Raw genomic sequence first — 25221 nt, forward strand, 5'->3', positions numbered from 1 at the left:
TTTAAATTTTAGTAACACCCAAGGAGATGTGAGTTTGCTGTAATATCGTTGTGACAATGGACCTCTCGAGAGGAGTTACTTCAAGACTGGGAGCGCATGGAGAAAATCCAGATTCAGATTCCTTTATGCTCTCTGTATCAATAGAAGATGAAGATGATAATGGTCTGCATCCCACAGATATTGTACGAACAGGTCTGAATAACTGCATACCGGGCATACATTTAAACTGCTATTACCGTGTACATCTTTGATGTGCAAAGGTGACGTGTTTACATTCGTCTATTTTGAGATACAGTTTTAAATCTAAAATCTCAGTTGAGTTGACAGTTAGCATATCACTAACGTGTTATTATATGTACATGTATTAGTATTTGACATTAAACCAATGAAGTCCATGAGAAAAATAACTTTGGGTAATAATGCATTGATGTTCAACATTTCGGTCACCTTACCAACATCACTTGTTATTAGGAAGCCAAATTATGGAGGATCAAAATTTGTCTCATAGTAACACCCATAAATGCATTATATCTTGTTGAGAAGATGAGGTGTCTGCAACTTACCGATGGATTGTGGATGGCTTATCACAGCCTCTTCTACTGCATGGTAGTTTAAAACTTTTATTATTTCTCTCGAACGTTTACAATCTTCATTCATATTTCTCAACTCATTGTTAATGAACACTCATTTTGATGAGAGCTATAGGCATGAGCCATTGCCTTCGATTACTCTGTTCTATTCAGTTGTCTCTTGATAACTACATGGTGCTGACTTATCTGATGACTGTTAAAAAACAAACTGGAACCTGATGTTTACTCTCTGCATCTATTAAAATAAGAGTTGATCAACCTCTAGTCAATCTGATCAGCAGTCCTTATAAAGTCATATGATTGGTTTACTTTATAGGAGCTTTTTAACACTTTTTACAAACTAGTGACTAATTTTCAACATACCAGGGCACCTCCTACAATTAATAATTCTGTTCTATTCAGCTGTCTCTTGATGACTACGTGGTGCTGACTTATCTGATGACTGTTAAAAAAACCTGTAACCTAAAAATGTTTATTTTCTGCATCTATTAAAAATATAATTCATAAACTATCAAGTTCTAGTCAATAGGATCTCTAGTCTTGCATAGGAGATTTTGCTCAATGGCAGGCCATATGACCTAATGGCCCTTACTACAAAACAGCTAATATTTGCAAAAAGCTATATATGCTTCTTGTTGTAGATGGTACCGAGCCTGTTTTATCTGACATTGAAGGAGTACCTTATCTCCTTGATACTGACTGTTTGCTGACTGAAGCTTCTAGTCTCGGCCACCAGGTATCTTCTATCTAATTCTTAAACTTATTTTCTGTTTTAGAACAAAACAGTGGTGATACTAAGTATTTAGTTTGTATCTTTTCATGGTAAAACAAATCATTAAATTTTTTAATGCTTTTTACAGACTCGTGATTCACCTTTTCAATTGCTTTGTGAGATGAAAAAAAAAAAATTTTGTTCTTTTGATAGCGTGAAAATATAAATTTTGATGTGACGATCACCTCATAGCTAAGGAAAATGTGTGCTTCTACTTTTACCATTGCAAAACTCATCTGGAACATGGTGTCAAACAAGGGTGTAGTACCAGTCAATGAAAGACGAGCACAACTCCTTACATGTTGAGAAATTGGGCGTTTGAAAGCATTATGAGAGCATACATGCATATTATTACCCAATTTTAATGGTCATCTGCCATACCTCAACCTATCTCAGCTCAGTAAAGAGACGCAGTGCTGAAACCTTCACAGCGATTGGAAAATAAGTCCTTACTACCGAAATAAAGGTTTGATATAAATGTTTTTAGGATATTTTCAGTTTAGGGCTAACAACTCATACTTTTTAGCATTTGGGCATGTCTACAAATAATAATTTGACATTTAGAATTATTTGATGTCACTACACATGCTCCTATTATAAAATTTTTTGTTTTATTTGATGCAGTATTTTTTTGGCTTTCAGATAGTATAAAATTTACGGTTTTCAAAATAGTAGTTCCGGAGCTATGAAGTGCAACTTGCGTAAATGATGGGACATCACAAATGTCTCATCATTTACCCAAGTTGCACTTCATAGCTTCAGAACTACTATTTTGAAAGCCGTAAATTTTATATTATCTGAAAGCCAAGAAAATACTGCACCGATTAAGACAAAGAATTCTATATGGGAGCAAATGTGCATGTGTAGTGACATCAAATAGCTCTAAATGTCAAATTATTATTTATGGACAAGCCCATTTAATAAATTCTAATATTTTGAATCACGCATCACTCTAAAATGCTTGCTTTTGAAGGCAAATCAAACATCTGTACCTTATATGTTTTAAAATATTAAAACAGAATTTCGATACTGTGCAGTCTTTGGATTTTGTCGGTCCGCACAAAATTCTCTTCTCATTTAGATGTCGATTAATGCCTGATTTGCAAACATTTTACAGATCCTTTGGTTGTGATGGCCCTCGTACAAATTGATTCCCGTAATTAGATTACCCAATAAGTTCTTTTAATAATTGTTAAAATAGAGCATCAGGCAGCGCTGCCTCTTTATTTTTACATATAAATACTCGGCTATGCGAAATTTGTGGAGGTCAAGGACGTTTTATAACAGCAGTTCATGGAATCATCATGATGAATGAATTCTGGAAATTAATTCCAGTCAGTTGTCTAAATTTCAGTACAGTTAATTTTTTATTGTGTGGACAAGCGGGTGAGCTTTTTTACAATAATTATCCATAAAATACGTGTGAGTTCAACTTTCTCGAAAATTTTCCCAACATCAAGTCATACTGCTGATAGTCTGATCATATCATCTGGTGTTGGTCTAGCAGTCATAGAGCTGGTAGGCTGGCTATAGCATCTAGCGACTATCTGTTCTGGAGATGTGATTACTGGAATGTTTGACTATGGCAGTCATTATTGATCTAGCAAAGGTTCATTCCACATGTATTGGGCACTCAAAGAAAACAAAATATCCTTCTTACCAGCATCTGTAAAGGCAGTGTGTAACCAAGGAAGGAGTTGTCTGTTGAAATATAGAGCAACTTTGCTTGGAGTTTTGTGGTTATTATTACTAATCAAAGTTCGTTGTAGAACAGACATGAAATGTGTTTGATGAGATCAGATAGGAATATCTGAGATTGTTTGCAGCGTTATTGACAGGTTATATCTGATTTATTTATGTGAAATATAGTAGCTTTTACAATTCTGTCGTTTTATAGGAAGGTGAAGGCTGTCAGAGTATGGCAATCTCACTGCACAGTTACAGTCAAGCCCTGCCTATTATAGCCAGTGAAGGTTTGCATAACTACAGTCAACCCCTAAGTCTTCCACTAGTCGGTGCCAACACTGAGGTAATCATTCATTGGCCTACTTATTCGTGTTAGGAATTTTGCCAACAGTTTGGTGGCAGCCTGTACTATTCTCATGCATTGCAAATAATCAGTTAAAGACTGTTGTCTTTTGGTAGGTCCTTCATAACTATAGTCAGCCATGGCCACAGAGTACTGACTCCTACACATCGGTACACAACTACTGCATTGCAACTGAGTCAGTCGATCCTCTTAAGGAGGTTCAGCCACAAAATGAAATTAAAATATTCAAGGTAAGCTTGTAAGTGTAGACATTAGGGTTGTCTGCCCATGGCTTTGTTATCGCACTACTGTTTCCTCGAAGACCTAGTCACGAATGTTAAATGGTTAATTGTGGGTTTTTGACACTTCTGCTTGAGATGTCATAACATAATTTATGTTATGATTTTTGATGAGGTATAATTTATATCAGATGGGCAGAATTTAGATTGAATCTTAAATACACAAAAGCGATACTATCTGACCATCACTAAATGTTTTTGTAAGATTTAGTTACCGTAAAACCTGTATATGATTGCAACGGCGCTCTATTTTTCAAACCTTTCCCTATAGTTGTGTTTTATTAGTGGTGGCGTGCAAATAGAGAGTGACGTTGTATTTTTCAAATATCTCGTCGGTATTTTGGGAAGCTAAATTTAACCCTTTTACGGCAAAGCGATTGTCACCAATATTTTGCACTTTTCTTCAGTCGGAGCGACATTAATCCTTTTAGATACAATAAATCTGCTAACTTACCTCTAATTTGTCGTACAACAGAAATAAACGAATATGCATTGGGAAGCTGAGAAATATCTCTGCCAGTTGATATCTATGTTGCAATCTTATATTGATACGATCTTATATTGTAGCCTGCATTGCAATTTGTTAGAACTTTCAACTTTTTATTTCATTATAATTTTGAAGGCATATTTTTATTTTATAATTATGTTTAACAATGTCGCATAAAAGCTTATTGCACTCGTTATGTTTGTTACAGTATGCAGCCAAAATTGACTTTTCATGTGCAAAAGCAGGGTAGTTGTCCTCTTCTTGTTAGATGAAGAGCGTCGATCCATTGTAAGCCGAGTTTAGATAATCACAATGATGCTATCAAATATTATGCTATAAACCTGCAAATTCATAAGGTATACAATAATAATCCATCTAATGCTATATATATACAGTCAAACATGGATAACTCGAACTTCAAGGGATCGAGCAAAAGTGTTCGAATTATCAGAGCATTCAAGTTATCAGAGCACTGTCACAAGTCCATGTATTTACTTATTTATTAGTAGATACATGTACATATGCAAACTATAATATAAATCAAAAGCACAAATGGCTTGTTTCGAATTAAATGCTTCTAATGTAAAGTTTAAAACGTTTTTATCAAAAAGTATAGAGATTTTTCTATCACTTGAGATTGGTTTGTTGTTTGAGGTGATGTTATTGCCAGTACGTTTTTTTAGATTGACATTGGCAAAACTTGATCGTTGTTGAAATGCTCAAAAGAAAAGACATCTTTTTCTTTTGAGCGTTTTACCCACGATCAATTTTACCGAGTTTTCTTGAAGTTTATGCAACTTCAAGAAAAAGTTACCAAAGAAAAATCCCTTACTTTACCTGGGATTAGTTAAGAGCAACACTCCGAGGCAGTCCAATTAAAAGTTTTACGAGGTTTAACGGTACATTGTATATCACTCACGCTTTTTGAATGGATAGTTATTGAATGTACACACGTATTCTGTGTTTAGTTCAAACGATGAATAGTTTTTTAGCTATGACAACGTATACGTTTAATAAAAACAATTTTAAGACGTTTTAAACATTCAACACTCCGACGTTGATTCAACACGGAATCAACGTCGGAAAACTATTCGTCACGGGCTAGCCGGGTCACGCACTCAAGGATTTTCGCCACGCACATACAAAACAACATGCTGTTTTTGTTTTGTATGTGCGTGGCGAAAATCCTTGCGCGCGTGACCCGGCAAGCCCATGCTATTAATCGTATAGCAGTATAAATCAAATTTGACCAAACCTTTAGAAAAGTCGTTGACAAAATTATTTTGCCGATGGTGGTAATAACAACGCTTATGAATTACGAAAAGATGAGGTTTACCTCTATGGCTTTGAATAAAGTGATTTTCTAAAGCGATAACAACCGTTTCGGTAGCCGTTGGGCAAAAAAACAGTTCGAATTAACAGTGTTGAGTTCGAGTTATCTATAGCAATTTATCATTACGTGGGAACGGACCAAAGAAACCGTTCGAATTAACCATGTTTTCGAGCTATCCGTGGCCGAGTTATCCATGTTTGACTGTATATATATATATATTTATATATATATATATATATATATATATATATATATATATATATATATATATATATATATATATATATATATATATATATATATATTCAAGGACAAGTGGCAATAAACAAACCATATTTATAATACATTCAGAAACAAAAAATTAACATTTTTGAAAAACAAATATTTGCATCACTTGCTCTGCTAGTTGCGTTCTGACTGTTGCTTTCATTTGAAACCATTTCATCTTCTTCTGGCTGTTCAATACCTTCCACAGTGTCTGCTGACCTCAACTCATGTTTTGCCCCCCTGAGCTAGTCGATATTGTCTTGCCCAAACAATTTTTTAGCGGAGTAAAACTTTTATCATTGTTACTATGAAAACTTTAGAAAATAATGATAAGCTTTGCATGCGCGCTAAGCACAAGTTTTATTGTCTGAAAATAGTAGTGCAGATTCCATCTTAATCGTAAACCGCTTTTCACATACGTTGAAGTTTCAAGACTGCGTTAAGCAAGAAACTACTATTAACCTGATACAAATATTAATTATTACTATGGTGTTACGTTCAAAGTTTTGACGAAAAAACTGTAAAGCTTTGGAGTTAGAATACGGGCTCAAACACGAACATCAACCCTGAAATAATTAATTGGTAATCACAAAACGAAGTCATTATCAGCACCATTTTGTGGACACTTTTCTACTGATCACTTGATATTATGGGTTCATAAAGATCAAAGAATGTCAATGTGGCGATCAAATAGAGGTGGCATTCAAATAGAGGTGGCATTCAAATAGAGGTTTTAAGGTAGTTACTTGTATTATATGTCAGCTACTTGAGGTATATTTGATTTTGGTGAAGAAATGTTCTATCTATTTTTCTAATTAAAATTTAAACTAGACCCCAGCCTCCCTGCAGAAGCCGCTTTTAGCTGTTTTATATTACTGTAATATTGTCAAGTCTGAAGAAAGCATTGGCTCATCAACAGCTGAGCAAACCCGATGAAAGCATCAGCAGTGGCGACAGCAATGAGCGTCTACATCTCAAACTTCAACTCGTTGACTCCTTCATATGCAAATGGAAGAATTGTGACATGACATTTCCAAGTATCCAGTCGCTGGCCAAACACACTGCTGAGCATGTCAGTAGTCAACCCGTTGGTTTCTACCGTTGTCTATGGAAAGACTGCACCAGAAAAGAAGCCCTATTTGAAGAAAGGTAAAAATTATCACACACGTTAGTGACTTAGCTCGAGATTTCAGTTTTTAATTGTACATGATTATTGTAACATTACAATAATCATGTACAACTCTTTATATTATTGTAACATTGCCATAATATAAAGAGTTGTTTAGTTTTCGTCTACCCAATTCAATCATGTTTATCTGGTTAACCAATAGAGTCTAGTGCACGCATAATCAGACCAACCATGACACAGCATAAATTTAATTACCGTAAAACGTAATTACCTGTACTTGAACGCCATGGCGCTCTATTTTTCAACCCTTCCTCTATAGTGGCGGTTAATTGGATATAGCATTCAAATAAAGGATGACGCTATATTTTTCCAATGTTTCGTCAGAATTTTGGGAAGATAAATTTAGTCCCATTAAGGCCGAAGCGAATGACGCCTACATTTTGCTGTCTTTTTTTCCAGTGGTGCGATATTAAACCTTTTGGATGCAAAAGATCTGCTGACTTACCTCTAACTTGTCAAAGATCTCTTAATACATGTGCATCTCCAAACTGAGAAGATCTCAACCAGTTGATATCCATTGCTTGCAATTGACCTGCGATAATATTATAGCCTGTGTCCTTCTTTGCTATTTGTTGGAATTTTCAATTTTTATTTAATTCTCAATTTGAAGACATAGCTTTATTTTATATCTATACTTAACAATTTTGCATAAAAGCTCATTCCACTCATTGATATGTTTGCTACAGTTTGTAGCCAAAACTAGCTTTTTTCGTGCAATAGAAGTGGAGTGATGAGCATCGATCCATTGTAAGCCGTGTTAAGATAGCAGCAAGGATGCTTTTAAATAACATGCTATAAATCTGCATATTTGTAAGTTATATAATGATAATCTATCAAGTGAAATAAATATATATTCATGAACTAGTAACATAAACGAACCATACTTATATTACACGCAGAAACAAAAATTAACGTCTTTAATACAAAAATATTTTCATCGTTTGCTCGGATAACTGCGTTCTGATTGCGGCTTTCGATGCAACGAACATCTTCTAGTTGTCCACTGCCTTCCACAATATCTTTTGACGTCAACTATTCTTCTGCACTGCTGAACTAGTCGATATTAGCGTCCAAACAACTTTTGGCTGAGCTAAATTTTATGCGCTGCATTTAGCACAATTGCAGTGTGTAAAAGTTTGCTGGCTAAATGTAACCTTTGGCCCAAAACCTGCAAACCGTCTTTGCATGTTCTTCGAGTATTGAGACCGCGTTAAATAAGGAACTACTATTAGCCTGAGACAGTTAGTAATTATTTCTATGGCGTTGCTTTTAAAGTTCATCTACCATCACAAGTTTAAACTGTCTTTTATATACTTACATGTACTTGGAATTATCAAGGCCGCATTAAACAAAGAATTACTATTAGCCTGAGACCTTTATTGATTATTTCTATGGTGTTGCTTTCAAAGTTTTAACAAAAAAAAGCGAAAAGCTTTGGAGTTGGGCAACAAGAGAATTGATTGTTATTATTGTAAACGAGTCATTATTAATACAAGTTTGTGGACACTTCTACTGATCACTTGATATTATGGGTTCATAAAGATCAAAGATAGTCAAAGTGGTGGTCAAATGAAGGTGGCGTTCAAATAGAGGGTGTTGCTTTATTTTTCAGTCCTTCTCTCGTAGGGACGGTCAGATAAAAGTGGCGCTCAAACAGGGGTGGCATTTAATTTGAGGTTTTTTGGTATATCTTTCCTTACATTTACTCAATTAAATAGTGTGGTCTCCATGAGATTTGGATTTATTTTGCATATATTCAACTAATTTCCGTCAAATGTACCCTTGAATTACACACTAAGCATGTTTAACCAATTAATTTGCACTTTTTTGTCAACTAAGCTCACATTGTTTGTTATCTTAATTACGATATATGGCTGACAGTTTATCTCCCTTGCTAGCACTAGACTTGAAATGAGTATATGTATTGTAATAATAGACCCAGTACCATGTGTTCAGTGACGAACTTGTCTGTGCAGCGTTGTAAATTATGTAAAGAACATTACTCATGCTCATGTCATGCTTGACTCGTGGCTCAAATCTGACTAAATCTTTTTACAAGCTGTGTAAAACATATTTGTTATTAGTTAACATACACGGATTGTTTTTGTAAATATTTTTGTAATAGATGTATGATGCAAACAGAAATGTTAGGTTTTGGTGACCAATGCCAACTGAAATGGCAAGTAGGTATCCAATCTGAACCAGGCTTTACATGCGAATTTTCAATCGTATATAGATAATGAAGAGAGGCAAATTTAATTGCACTGCTTCAATTTGCTAATATAATTGATTATTTTATTTTTATATACGATTAGTTTATTGCATACATTGCAATTGCATACATTTTTGACACTGAAATGATTGATATTTGCAAAGGTTGTTAAAAAGCCTGATCATTAACAGACAATTCCTACTGTTCACAGGTATAGGCTTGTACAGCATATGAGGATCCACACGGCTGAAAAGCCCCATAAATGCAGTCTGTGTCAGGCAGAGTTTGCAACTGCTGAGGGTCTTACAAAACATCAGAGGGTTCACACAGGCAAGCTTTGTAGATATGTTTATATCATTTAACCCGCAGATTCATTACAAGTGATAACAATTTTCTAATTATTGTTCATGTTGATCATTTTCTTTCACACTAAAACATGTCATTAGACAGTTAGCAGGGAATATCTATGGGAATACTCTAAACGAGACTACAAGTATCTAAAAATGGAGGACTCCACAGATATAATCTAAGTTCAGTTCTGTCCAATTATCAATAAGTTATGACCATCAGTCTTCTATAGACAAGATTTGTCTCTTGGTTTGGATAGGTGAGAAACCATATGCGTGCCCCCATACCGGTTGTATGAAAGCATTTAAGAACTCTGCAGACAGATACAAGCATGTACAGACGCACAAGTCCAAGCGCCCCTATCACTGTAAATATCCAGACTGTGGCAAGATGTACACAGATCCAGGAACTCTTCGCAAGCATGTTAGACAGAAGCATCCAGATGGTATGCTCATGGTTCATTTGTGAAGTATAGTTGATGTTATTCCCTAAGGACACCAGCTTTTTATGACACTGTGTAGCTTATGCTTCTAGAAGTGAGCGAGATTGTGATGTGGTATTCTATCTCTCATTAATGAGTAAAGACGAAGAACAAGTGTAAAGCTTTAGAAGATGTTGGTTTCATCCTGTAATGTCACCTGTCCATTAGTGTCCACCCATGCTGCGATGTGATCCTCCTTGGTGATTGAAAACATGCAAAGGCAATTTTTAAACAAATAATGTATTCTAGTAATTTTTATTATAAAACTTTCAGTTTTAATAATATTAAACTGGTTATAAAGCTACAACAGTTATAAAACTGGTTTCGGCAATAAATGAAAACATATCTGCAACTGCAGTCGTACATTGAAATACAATTTTCATCACCCAGAGCTGAGCTTGGATTCTAAAAACTCACAATACAAGCAATTATTTCCCATTTAAAATAAAGGAATTGTATGTAATACATTCCGACCCTTTAAATTCCTCTAACCCATCCCATAATAGCTCCTGTAACCATTATATGGACTGCACTCGGGGTCGGCAATCTTTTACACTGAAACAGCCATTTGAACCGGGTCTTCAGGAAAAAAACCCACTGGGAGTTGTAGATACTTTTTGACATCTAAAATGGGGGAAACGCATTCAATTAAGGCCACAAAGCCCCTGTGCACTCCAGTCATACTTAATGCCCCATTGGTAGCCACTGACACTAAGTGTGTTGTTTTTATTCTTTGGCTCGGAAACGCCCAAGCACAGCCTAACATTTGCCCTCCCCTCGTGTCTGGCCTTTTAGTGGTATTAGCCGAACCATTTCTTCTTGCGGTCCAGCCCGGTTCACATATTGGCAAAACAGCACTATTTGTTCATTTCATTTTGTTTTTGGACACATCACACAGGCAATTGAGTACGCTGCAACTGAACTGATGTCTTCAATTTGCTGTTTTGTGATATTTTCTGCCATTTTTACGGTTCTGTCTTTGATGGTCTTCTCAGAAAGAGGCATCTCTCTGATTTTACGCACAATTTCATACTTGTTTATAAAGTCCGTGAATAGGTGTTCTGAAATCTTAAAGGTTTACTTACTTTATACTGGTAGGCCACTCTCGAAAGGGGTAAATGCAAATGAATCTGCCCAAGCATCTTTGAATGTTCTTTTTTCCTCAGATACTTTTCTTTTACATTTTTTTGTATCTGGCCTTGTTGGGGTTGAAAGTTGAGACAAATGGATTGTGTTCTGGCGGGAATACCAGCTTTTGCGAGTAAGAAGTTTATTTTGAGTGATAAAAAAACAGTTAAATATACATATTTTATCAATACTTAATTATTTAATGATTCTAGACCGCAAGATCATCCAATGTAGATCAAACACTAACAAATAACTAAAATACGCGTAAATACTTTTTTAACCCTTTGAACCTGGCCGTCCTTGGTCAATGCATGTCAGTATCCCTGGGCAGTCATCCAACGATAGGAAGTTTTGAAACTTTTATTAAATATATTTAAATATGCTCATAATTCAATGATATTTGGTAAAACATTGATAAAAAGTCCATCAAAAGACAGCAAATGTCACCAAATATGATTAAATGTCTTTCACAGTTCTTCGAGCCGAAACCAGAAAAACCCGCGCGATTTGAAACACTTCTAAAAATCTTTGCAGTAGCATCATTTTTGTCGAGCACACATTTATCATCGTGTTCTGATTCGAAATGATCTGCAAAATTATGGTTGGTAACATACAATTCTTCGTCTGCCTCACAATCATCTTTGACATACCAACAAACAAGTTGTATCAATTTTTTTCGTGATTTCGATCTAGTAAAATTGTTATTATAACACAGGAAGTAAATAAATATATTTGGAAATGGTCGAAAATGGAAATAAAATTTCTTGTCTAATGCCCTGTGCAAAAATTAATTTGATTGATTTACGCTGGTACTTAGCTGCAGCATCTGTAAACAGTGCCATGTAGATGCCGGAATACCGTTTGTCAGGGTTCGAAGTAATTTATGTTCCCAAGCCAGTCGGAGCCTCAGTGTAAGGATGAAAAGACAGCACACGGCTTCGGAGCCGCAGGTTGCCGATCCCTGGATTGTATGTTTCCCATTCAAATATGCAGTACATTATATTTGAATGGGAAACACAATTATAACTGAAATACAAAAAATAGGTTATTAATACAATTATAGCTTGTGCTTAAAAAATCAGCTTAGATTAACAAAATTTCATATCTCAAGCGTCTAATATCTCAAGGTAGTACTAAAACAGTCATATCTTGTACAGCAGGAATTATACTCCCTGGTAAATATGAATGTAATAAGTTAATTCATATTAAATGATAAAAATTTAGTTAATATTAATAACACATTTGGCGGTCTGTAAAATGCACCTTTTTATCCCAAAAAATGACCTGACAAACCTTCTGCATTTCATGCACATAATTCAAGCTCAAAATTTGAGAATTCTACATGAAAATGTCATGCTGATGTCTTTGCCTAGTCTGACATTTGGGAGACTCAAACCATTACAGTTAAAGCATTTTTATGTATTTGGTTTTATCACTGTGAATATTGCTACAAGAAATGGTTCATGGTTATTTTGCTGAAATTATATTGGCCAAGATACACATTCACTGAAATGGAAGCCTTGCGTTGAAAAGTTTAGTTTGTATCGAGTTATTTTGGGCTTTGTCTTATTGGAAAAATGGTACATTCTTGGCAGCTGCAAGAAAATAAACAACGGGACCCGAGGAAAGGAAACCATGATGATGATGAATTACTAATTGTGACGACGACAAATCTTTTGATTTTGAAGATGATTAAATTTGATGGCTTAGCTTTCTGTTTACTCATTATGAAGCTTTATGTTTTATTGTTTATTTTGCTAACTTTGGCCAGTGAAGTTTCTGTACAGATCTTCTTTCCATTCACCAAATAGTTTCCATAATTGTTTGGAGTAAATGGCTAAAATATTAAATTCTGTAATAATTTATAAAAATACAGTGGACCCTTGCCATACGGTTTTAATTTGTTCAAGCGTTGGCATCGTAAGGCAAAATTGTCGCATAGAAAAGTATAGAAACCCATAGTAAATATTTAATGCAAACATCCCTCGAGAAAAATCATCAAGTTCGGGGTGCGTACTATGCAAAAATGCATCTTATAGGCCATCAAACACGATAATAGAAATATGTACAAGACATGTGCAAGTCATAACCAAACTAATGACAACATGAAGTCCATCTACCCTGTAGTCATGCTGTAGAAAAACAATCAACATCACCTCCAGCAGGTTCACCGAGTATTGCAATTTAAAATATAATATTTTTGCTTTCCTTCATTGTTATTGCATTGTGCCAAGATTTTAGTGGTGCAAACATTTTAATACAACCATAATTCAGCATATCTTTATGAAAAGAGACAGTTGTCTACACTGACAATTATCAATTAGGCATATGACAGTTGTCAGTTGTATACATGGTTACTGTGGTGTATTAAATAATCCCTACATTGTGCCAATCGCAACTTCAACTTGAATTGGTCAAGTTTATGATTATAAACTAACTACAGTATACAATAATTAAATTAAACTTATTCACTATGTTTCTATGATGCACAGTACTTCGGAGTTGCCCCCTCCGAAGTCGAGAGGATCGAGCATTTCCATGCTGCGTAGTGGTTTCCAGCAAGTTAGCCAGAGAAGAGAAATTGTACAAATGGAATCGCCGCGTGTGGCGCCTGCGCGCAGAGATCATGAAGACAGAACAATAGAAACGTCTTTTTTATGCTTTTGTCGTCGTTATAACTTTATTTACACATTCGCAATCTTTTACTAACCTTAACACAATTTATACAAGGTAATGCCCGAAGTTTAATGTTACTTTGGGACTTGCCATCTATTTTTTGAAAAGTGTTGGTATCTATAACAAAGTCCAGGAAAGTAATCACCTCATCATCCTCGTAGGTGCAGACCATTATTGAATTTAAGTGAAAGACGAGCTGAAAAATAGAAAAAACAAGATATTCGGGAAAACTTTTTTATTTGTTTTTGGCACTCCATGAATCTGCCTCCACCGCAAAAGAGCCATGCGCAGTTACTGTTTCCTTGCCACGAATTTGCACAGGCTTCCCGCTGATCAGTGCGCGGTGATTTCAGTGCGTAGACGCCGTTTGCATGATTCGGAGAGAGCGCGACTCCGAAGTACTGCGAACCATGGCAACAGTTATTGCGTCTTATCTCTGACCTATGTGGGTTTAATTAATAGTTGTTCAGGTTATGAATTTGTAGCTAGTTGGTCATCATTTGGGTCGCGGTCACAGAAACCATGGTTAAGTCGCAAATCACGAAGTTGAGTTATTTGACTTTAATGTTCCACTAACTGAATTTATAATTTTGGTAAGGATTTTTGTAACACGTTCTTCTGGACCAATCAAAGAGTGATCTTTCTGAATCTGAAGTCAATTTAGATAATAAAAGTCTTAAAACCTCAGAAAACACCCTTAAAACCGTTGCTATGCTAAACAGGAAGTACTAAAAAATGGCGTCCGAAAAACGTAATCGTTTCTTTTTTGCCGATTTGAAGGATAATTCTGACATTTTGGACACTTATAATGAGTACTTTGGTATTCCAACTGATGCCAAAAGCAGTGTACGTAAAGGGAATGGCCATGATATATTCCTAACCATTGTTATAAGATTTTACAATATTTAATTATAAAAATAATTATTCGATTTTATAAGATTTGATTATAAAAAAAATTATTTATTTTTGCAAGATCAAAGTATAGAGTGACCGATGATGTGCAATATGTTACTGTTATTTTTTTAAACATTTTGTTGATCATACTACGGTTGTGCTCAATATCGCGGCACTGCCAAGCCGTTTTTAATATCTGCAAAATTAGGTAATACATTTTCTTATAGATATACAGCCATTTCTATGACAACCAGCCAAAATCTGTTTAGATTTTTAAATTCAGCATAATGTTTTTGATATAAAGACAGAAATCTAGATAAATATCACAACCTCTTAATATTGGTTGCTATGACGTTTTGAAATGTAAACAAAACTGTGCATCGGTTCTCGTTTCTCAGACTTTAACACCAGTTTTCTCGGAACTATGTTTTCGCGCTGATGGTAAACATGCATTCAGTTTATTGACCTAAAAATCTGCTGTATTTAAGCTAGAATCAAAATTCTTTTTGCAAAATAACTGAGAATTTTCTCCTTCTGTGAATGCAGATAACTCTAAATCTTACAATAACGACTTGACCATGGTTTCTGTGATCATGACACATTTTATTAGAATTTCTCTGAGCACGACACAAAGCAGCAAGTATATTTTCAAGTAGTTCAAGTTTGGTCCATTTTATTTATAAGTTTTGCATGAGGTACTGTTGATATCCCGAGTTGCCCATTTTTGATATTTTATTATTAAATACCACCTTCTTAGTCATTGATATCAGTTTACAAAGTTCTGGACAATAATGCATCACTTTTTTAATGTTTCAGTTATACCCCCTTCTAAAGGTCCTACAGTAGAAAAGAAGGTTCAAGCAGCCACCCTCTTATCAGATTCTGGTGTAGAAACTTCCCTGAATGTTGATGAATTTACAGTGAGCAGCTTCAATGGATCTATCTACTGTAAGTGAATGACCTACTGCTCAGCTTTGTGTAGATTAGTTGATCATCTGCCATTGGATTTCAGCTGATTTCTCTACCAAACAACTGGAAATATAAACAATAATCTCAATGGATAATACTAGTGTTATTTTGCCTTTCATTTCATTGGTTAATTTATCCAGATGCATCATGGCTGAGCAGCTATATTTTGAAGTTGTCCACCCACACTTCGAGCCACTCTAAGACCCATAATTTTATTTTTAGATGATAATTGCTTCTTTAAATTAGTAGTTTGAAACCCTCTTATGGGTAGCTGCTGAGATATTTACTTTCAACTAGTTCAAAGAAGTTTAAAGATTATCAATAGGCTACAAAACTGATAGGCGCTATTGATACGTCCACTTAGTTTTCCAAAAATCGTATTAAAACCAATTTTAGTCAGTAGGTTTAACAAATGGTGTTGGAATAGTTTGCTAACGTTTGCTAAGTCCAAAGGTCTCTGTGTAACACGTTATGCAGAAATCTCAATGCTAAAATGCACTCATTCCTGAGGGTCTTCAAAACAAATTGATTCATGATCAGGATTATTGAGACAAACTTGTTCAGTCTTAGATTCCTTTCTGATCGATTATTAGAAGAATCATCTGAGTATCGAACTTGATCAATTCGAAACTTGACCTAGTTCATGGTCGACCAGTCTATTTATCTGAATAATAAGTCTATTAATATCTGAAAAGTTAGTAAATGTGTAACTTCAGAGCTGAGCGGTACTTACCCCTATTCATTACAGGTGTGGTAAGAGAGTTTTATAAGGTTTATGAAATTAAATCTTCATTTTTTTATTTCACTGTATCAAGTACACCCTGCTTAGTCACTCAGATACTACTGACAAGTGTCAATAGAGGTAAATAAGTTACTAATATGCAAATACAGGAAATAATCTATTATATACTGATAGCAAACAACTGAAACACTCTAACATGAAGGAGTGAAATGGTAAAGGGATCTTGTTGAATTCTGGTATTAAGTAGTTTTGTGTAGATGCATTGAGAGACTTTTGTCCAGCTGGAGATTATATGTGCCGTAAATCCTCATTTATAAGCCACGCCTGTGAAGCTAAAATTTTGTTCAAAAGTTAGAGGTGTGGCTTATACTCGCCGTCTAAAAATTATATCTGTGAACTTCTCACTACATTTGGAGTTAAGGTACCTTTTAGAACTCAAAACTGCTAAAAATAATATATTCAACAATATGCTAGGAAATATCCAGTACTTGTACACACGTAGTGAGGTCATAAGTCATGGTCACTGTCATGTGACATCTCCGGGACTTGATTCTGATCGTAGGGTTGTTTTCGTTTATCTTAAACAATGCAGCAACATTTTGGTTGGTAATTTCCGAAGCTACAATCACAACTTACACATATTTTGCACTTTTCAAAGACTTCTTCGATGGATAACAAAATGTCCATACTGATTCCATACTTGTTCATCGCAGTTTGCTAAATGCGTAACACTTTCTGCGCAAAGGTGAAAACACTCATTGGTCGATTGCCACCTCATCAACCAAAGCGTGCGTGTGATGACAGACAGAGGTGGTAGACTTCGTGAATGGCTGGCGTGAACAGGCGGTATACCCAATCAAAAAATCAACTCTCAAGTTTGGGTGTGGTCTATCCATGGTGGCAGTTTTGAAATGAAGATTTGCGGCATGTGTTTGGTCATACTACAATGAAAGGCTAGTTTTATCATTGTTTGAGCGGATGAATACTCAAAGTTCATGATCCCAAACTTTTCTGGAACATACTGCATAGTTCAGCTTGCATTCAATATTTCAGTAGCCTAAGTGCAGTAACTTCATTATTACTACTAAAATACTGCGTTATATATTGTTATACCAGTTCAAAAAGCACACTCTTTATAAAAAGAAGCTTGTCAACTTTCTGTGAATGTTTCACTTCTGCTGCTAATTTGCCTTAGTTAGGCAGCATTGGAATCCATATTCATGATTCCCGCTGTCGTATTGTTGAGTGTGTAAAAGCTAATTAGCTAGCATCAAACTGCCTACTGATCAATAATGAGAAATTCGCTTATTGTGTGTTCAATAGTAAATCAGAGTAGTGGTGTTGCATTGATGTTGGAGAGTTGATCATGAAGTTACTATTCAATATTTAACATGTTGCTCCATGATACATTCATCTACATTCAGTATAACTTTGGTTTTTGAACCTTAAAGATCTGTAACAAATGAATTCTTAAAGAAAGTCTCTCTTTTCTCTTTTGCATTCCATCACTGGCTAGCCTTTGATTTGTTAATGCTTTTCTTATTAAAGTTGATGAAAATAAGATGTTTTTGATAGGTTTTGTTCAAACGATCTTTAATGGAATATCTTTTACAGCGACACCCTGATTACGATGTAACTGTTATAAGATTTTTCGTTTCACAATGTCACCCACGATGTTTGATCGTTCCCGCCACTTGACATTTTTTCGCTCTATGACATCAACTAAAATTTCTCTTGAATTTCAAATTCGATGTGCTGTCGATGTGCTAAATACGTCGGAATAATGAAAATGTCGATATACTACTAGCCAAAATCCCTCTCACAATGCCTGATAAAAATGCGATGCTTACTTTCTCTCTCAACTCAAGTGTTATTCGTTACAAGTTATAGTGAAAATAAAACCAGAAACCAATGGGGGATAATATCGTAAGCGATGACAAAATTAGAATTTTGTACAATAAATACTTAAAATTAGCTTCAAGATTGTTTTTAGTAAGCTAAAGTCATTTCAGATGAATTCAAAGTTCAAATGCTATACGTCTGTCTCAAAGGTAAGAACTCCCTACGGTATGTCCTGCACATAGTACATTGTAATGTTACATTTTAATGCAGATCATATCCACTAAATACACTAAATATAATAAAGTTACTGTAGGTAACTATAGTGGCTAAGGTTAACATACTATTTTGTTACTAACTTTGATTATGTACAACACATACATGTTTATAAAAATTTAAATCATAACTGCCATGTACAACTTTTATTGTTTTTTCTAAGTAAATCAGACACGCTGATTCCGATTTTGTACTCAAAATATAGATTGGTCCACTAACTTTCAAACTCATGAAGGCTTTTTTACAGCGTTTCAATAGCGGTCTCGAAAACAACACAATCGACACAACAAGCTCCGCTCATACATATGTGACGTATGCTAGCTTTTTAACTATGGAAGTTGGAGATGTGTAGTCCGATTTAGAATGATAGAGAAGAGTGTCTTAAACCCATTAGTATTTAAATTCAGCCTTTAAAATAATCTCAGTCTTTTATGAAAAGTAGATAAACTAGTTAAAATTGCATGTAGCTTATTACAGGATGTTCAATAGGCTGAATGCTGAGAAAATTGAGCTCAAAAAAGCGCGATAACAACGCTAGCTTGTGATAAAATCGCGCTTTTTTTGAGCTCATTTTTCTTGGAGTTGTCGGCGAATCAGCGTGTCTGATTTACTTATAAGAATGATAAAAGTTGTAAGTGGCAATTATGGTTTAATGATTTTCACCAGGGGGTACTGGCATTAGATAATTACTACGGGTTTCTATAGCATTCTGTTCGACATTTTCGCCTTACGATGCCAACACCGGAACGAATTAATGTCGTATGGCGGGGATCACCATATAAGAATATCTTGAGCTATTTCTAAACTGTTTTTAGTTTAGAAAAAAATCTGAAGAAATGAGGCTGTAGTATGATTTCTTACAGATATGCCAATACATTACTGAGCCTAAAGGTACAGGCACGCGTAACCATTTTTTCGTTGGTTGTGACTGAAATCACAAAATGAGCGAAAAACACAGAATTATTCGGTTGAAATTCACAGAACTGTCAGAGCTGTGCATGCACACCAAAATCGCCGACGAAATGCTTTTAATTGGCTAAACAAATTATTAGCGAACACGGTTCTAGCAGCTATCGCAATCTAGTCCAAGGGACATAACACAACATGCAAGAAAAATAGTAGCGCAGTTCGCCATAGTAAATATGATGCAACTAACTTGATCGTGCTAAATATGGCAACTCTTTTTACAATGGAACTTTACTGCGAAAAAAAAATTGTTATTATTAAAAAAGAAATGATTCGTAGCCATTGTTTAAATGATAAAAACCAACAATATCCGAGCAGCTGCATCGTATGTATTACGTTGACTTGCACTCGTACTTTTATTGTGTGTCATAATACGTGTCTAGGAATATATAAAATGCGAAATCTGCTAGAATCGTGCTCGCTAATAATTTGTGTGGCCAATTAAAAGTGTTTGGTCGACGATTTTGGTATGCAAGCACAGCTCTAACAATTCTGTTAATTTCGGCCAAATAATACTGTTTTTTGTTCTTCATTTCGGCCGAAACCAACGAAAAATGGGCACGTGTGGCCGTACCTTAACTTTGTCAATACGTTATTTATGACAAATTTAGTGTAATTCACATATTATTTGTAGTGGGAATCATTGTTGTGATTGAAAGCTGATGCCAGATTAATAAACTAAGTGTGTCCACAAAATCTTTGTCAATTCAAATGTCTGCACAGAATTGCTTATAAATTGAAACGCAAGCTACTGATTTTTTGGTGAAGGTTTTAGAAAGAAATTTTCCCAAATTGTCTATTTTTTTAGAATTAGTGACCCTCATTCGAGGTTGCACATCAATACAGTCATACCTCGACATACGAGTTTAATGCGTTTTGGGGCTGAGCTCGTATGTCAATATTCTCCTATTTCAATGTAATATTTCCTATAAAAAATTGTTAAATTTATACAAATTAATCTGTTCCCATACTATGAAAAAACCTAAAAACAGGATATTATGGTAGAAAAACCTGTTGTAATTCAGTACCTACCTCACAAAGTAACCAATACCTATTTAGTGGTGATCATATTTAACTTATTGGCAAGACCATTTTTGGCATGATTGGGACATGTGAGATATTTGAATGCTTCCTCACATACTGCTCAGCCCAGATAAGACATTCTGCACTTCATTTATACTGGTTTAGAAAGCACTCGACACCAACCATCACTAAATGAAATTTCATGTCAAACAATGCATCGAAACATTATGAACTACTAAAGCTGTTGTGACTCGCAGAACCATAATTTGACATGAAAAAACTACTCTGTGATCAATTGGAAAAATCTTCTGAAGCTTTTGACTCATGACATTATTATTTGACAAGCTCAGATCTCTACTCTTGTTCTACTAGAAATACACACCGTTTTGTTTTTAGGCCAAGTTTAATGATTCTGCAGGGTTTGAAACAATGCAACCACTTGTTACCCATGGGATAAAAATAACGTTATGAAAAATCCAGCATTTTTCTCCGTTTTCCAGTTGTAAGACCACAAATCGTCATGATTTTGAGTTACAACATCAAATATACATGTGTTTAACCAACTAATAATTTGAAATTACTATATATTATACTTATTTTATTTTACATAGAACATACGACACATATGACACTCTAAATGGAACATCCATGTATATTACATACTGTTTTTTAAACATGAAACATAAGAGCACATACAACTCAAAGATTATCAGACCTTCATGCAGTTGAACATTTTTTTATAATTATCTCATTCTACCATTATTTCCTCAATTTCTAGTCAAAGGTATCTCAGTGACCTCGTAGTTGTGGTTGGTGCAATAACTGGAGATGCTCCAAGAATAAAGTTCTTGTGGGTGGTTCTTACATCGTCGGATTCCGCTGCATGAAACGCTTGCGTGCACAGTGCATGTATTTTATCGTGTAGCTACATTCATTGGCATCTGCTGGGAGAATATCTGCAATGCTGACTTCAGTCATTGGCTACTGCAACAAACACTTTTGCAAACTGAGTGAAAACTGAGTAGATCTTTGTGAAATATCTCCTGTGGTTGCCTCTTGATTATGTTCGCAGCTTTGTGTGGGTGGAATTGACTGCCACGTAGAAGGACGTCATTCCATCAGAACATGCGCATGTCGTTCATATGGCAAGAACATGGCATATGAACATGGTATATGTTCTTGCCATATGTGATGGCAAAATCGAATGACATGATTGGAGGCACAGTGGACCAGCAGTCTTTGCAGATCCCCGTGGTTTCAGTCATCATATCTTCTGGGATGTAAAATATCTTCATTGATTTCGCTGATTTGGAAGTGTTGCAGCTTCCGCAAATAACTTAGACGAGTTTATGACACACCTTCCCGGTACACTGCCAATAGAACATGTTTGATTAGTTTCGACAAGCTCCATATTCTGAGTTACAAAACATCGTAAAATAATTCCAACACATTATTTGTCTGAAAGAAACTGGCTTTCTTGACATGGAATATCCAGCATTGCTTTCAATTGCTAGTGTCTCACACACGCTATCATCAATTGAACGTGAAAGATCATGCACATCTAGAGGCTGGTTCACCCTATATCGCCCTATCTCGGTGTTGATGTCACAATATTTCAGTGATCGTCGATGATAACGATGTTCGTACTATCACAAACCCATCAGCGTTTGCATCAAAAAATACTGCGTGACGTAATGTTCTTCCTCTTCAATTTCACGTGCTGGAATCAAATACTAGTCCCGCATCGACTATCATAAATAGAAATAAATGAATCGTGCTATCCGCCACCACGACTTATCGCCGAAATGGTTCACATTTTAAAGGCAGTTGTCGATGCTCGGTGAAATATCGGGAAAGTTTGACAGCTGCCAACTTTCCCGACGTGTCCGCGTTGCTTCGACGATGCCATCAGTTTACGGTTCACATATTCGACGATAAACATGGAAAGAAAAACGCTGACATATGGCAATATAGTGTAAACCAGCCTTAAACCCTCCTCTTCATCAGATGATTCTACATCTGTTACATTTCCAAAGTCTTCTTCGAAATATCATTTAGATCTTTATTATCAATCGTGCCAATGAAAAAAACGCTTGTTTGACTTATGCTATGCCATGTTTTATTATTTCCGGTTTGCATTGCAATGGCTTTGCAAGGCAAGTTTGGGCTGTTTTATGCTTGGTTAAACAGAGTTCAGATATTGAAAGAGCATACTTGATTGGCCTAGAAATAAATGTAACTTTCAAAAACAACAATTGCATGTGGCATCGAGATTACTAACTTGCTATTGCTATTACACTAATTAAATACCTATGACTTAACTCTATTTACAGAGATCGTGACCCATATCATATCTCCAAATTAAACAATTACCGAAAACAAAACACTTGTCATTTACTAACTTTGGCGAACTAATGAAAATCAGTGAGATACGTCGTCGTACGTATGAAATTAAGAAACAAACACATGGCCCAAAATACGAAAGGCCTTTTAGCTTTTAATATCTCAAAGCATCTCTTGTGAGTTGAAGCAAAATTTCTACCAAAAGACATTTCATAACTTGAAAAATTTGCATGTACAATATTCTGTACACAGAGGTTCTACTGTAGTTTGTGCCCAACTAACAACCAACAGTAGAACATTCTTACTCTATGTACTATATCAGCACATCTGATGATCTCTGGCAGAAGTAGATTCTGCCAGAATGCTAGTGAGTAATAATCTTTGCTATTTTGTAATAGCCACAAACCAGTTTTTCAAAATTGGTTTTCGAATCCGTTAAGACTCCTTTATGTATCTCCACATGTACATTCTCACATACTAACTGAAATGTTGTACCAGCATTAAATATTTAAATATAATATATCATTAATTCTAAGTAATAATTACAATATCTTATTAGTATAACAGTATATTACTATGTTCATATTATTATTCAATTATTCGTTATGAAATGTATATTTTGTGTCCTCATCTCTATTCAATGAAAGAAAATTTGAAATACAGGTGATGACAATGCCTTACTGAGTACTGCAGCAGGGAGTAATACTGTGGGCCCGGAGGAGATACAACGCCCACCAATACAATCCAATCAGAGAATACGAACACTGCTCAATGATAGCTCCACAACTAGCAACCGTGATTCTCATCTGGATTTGGTGACTAGCCCTGAAACAGTAGACTGGGATACATACAGTGCACTTGATGAGACTTGATGAACTCACTAATATGCTAATATCTGTAGTTCTGTTCTTCTCTCGCTGACTACATGTGTTAGTGACAACAGCAACTGTTATCACTCATACATTTGTTTTGATGTCTCTAGTAGTTCATCATGGCTCAATAGAGAATTATTTAGTGTGTGGATTGATCTTCCCACAAATTGTAACTTCCTGTTTTTGTATTGCTCATCTGCCATTTTTGCTGTCCATTACGGTGTAAAAAGCTAATGAACTACTGTTTTGTTGGTAAACATTAGAAAGTGTGCGCTTACAGAAAAATACTCTGTTACTACATCACTGCGATGTGTATGCACATAAACTTTGATATGGTAGACACATGTCATTATATTGATTAAATAAACTATTATTTTGGCCAGTAAATCATATATCCAGGTAGTGCGTAGTAAAAGTGCTCTACCTTAGAATTTATTTGTTGGGTGACTATTTGCTCACAACATTAGAAAATGCTTGAAGCCGAGAAACATAGAAAAGTCTTGTGAAAGCTCAGCAGTCTGCAGAGCGCAGCTTATTCAGTCCAAGATGTATATTATATAGGCCTATGTAGCTGGATAGAGCTGTGTAATTTCTACCCTAAATCATCTATTAAATTATATAACAAATATTCCAGGTGAATGCGTTGCTTACTAAGAAAGAATAGAATAGTAATAGAAATTAATAGAAAGAAATGCATTATTTGAAGTGACTCCATTACAACAAGCGAGGGCATCAAATCCTTTTGTTGTCATGATTGGGACCATAATATTTTCTCAATAATGATTGGTATGCAGACATACCACCTACATGTTTATTCTGTAGTTTCATAACTTGAGTGCAGTAACAGCACTGGAAGTAAGAGAGAACTAGACAACTGGCAGGTGCTACATTTAAAGTAAAATCTCTAAAAATATTGCAATGCATGATGGGTTATGATGCTTGATGCAATACATTCAGCTATTTTTAGTTACGATTTATAAAGGGCTGTTTGTTTACCTCCAGGTTAGCCGAATTGACTTGAAAAATGTGAGATGGTAAGCGTGTACACATTCTTTGCCATACTACCTTTCGCCATACCACACATATTTTGAGCAAGTCAAAATATGTGCAGTGAAAATCGTTGGCAAATCTATTTTTTTAGCAATTACCTATGAGCAAGCTAAAATACCTGGCGATGAAACCAATTGCGAGAGAATATAAATAATAAATCACTGAATAGCAATGATGGTCTGCCATTGGTTAAAATTATACAGTAAAAATTTGTTTTACTAGCAACACTTGAGAAAGTAAACGATAAGAAACTAGTAGATATAATAAGACAGTAACACACTTTGGTAGATGAGACAATATCATTGCGAGCAAATGTAGCTGCATTGGGTTTTAAATTCTCAAAATTGGAAGTAGCTGTCCTCAATTCTGCTAACTGATACTTTAAACTAGTGTCCAGATCACTTGTACTATGTAGGGTACTTGTACTAGATCAAAT

The 25221-nt window shown here is 35.3% G+C and overlaps 1 protein-coding gene across 1 annotated transcript; it reads left to right on the forward strand.

Moving 5' to 3' along the window:
- Nucleotides 1-24112, forward strand: LOC137404292 (zinc finger protein GLIS2 homolog). The gene is made up of 9 exons (XM_068090476.1): nucleotides 1-192; nucleotides 1232-1326; nucleotides 3260-3391; nucleotides 3508-3642; nucleotides 6697-6926; nucleotides 9390-9508; nucleotides 9786-9971; nucleotides 15522-15653; nucleotides 23527-24112. The coding sequence occupies exons 1-9, from the start codon at nucleotides 57-59 to the stop codon at nucleotides 23733-23735; spliced, it is 1374 nt and encodes a 457-aa protein (XP_067946577.1). The 5' UTR covers nucleotides 1-56; the 3' UTR covers nucleotides 23736-24112.
- Nucleotides 24113-25221: the final 1109 nt, after the last annotated feature.

This window comes from Watersipora subatra, chromosome 9, assembly GCF_963576615.1.
Source record: "Watersipora subatra chromosome 9, tzWatSuba1.1, whole genome shotgun sequence".
Taxonomy (NCBI): Eukaryota; Metazoa; Bryozoa; class Gymnolaemata; order Cheilostomatida; family Watersiporidae; genus Watersipora; species Watersipora subatra.

Coding starts and splice junctions, on each gene's coding strand:
- LOC137404292 (XM_068090476.1), top strand. CDS start 57: ATGGACCTCTCGAGAGGAGTTACTTCAAGACTGGGAGCGCATGGAGAA. Junction 3,643..6,696: donor ATGAAATTAAAATATTCAAG/GTAAGCTTGTAA, acceptor GCTCATCAACAG/CTGAGCAAACCCGATGAAAG. Junction 9,509..9,785: donor ACATCAGAGGGTTCACACAG/GCAAGCTTTGTA, acceptor TGGTTTGGATAG/GTGAGAAACCATATGCGTGC.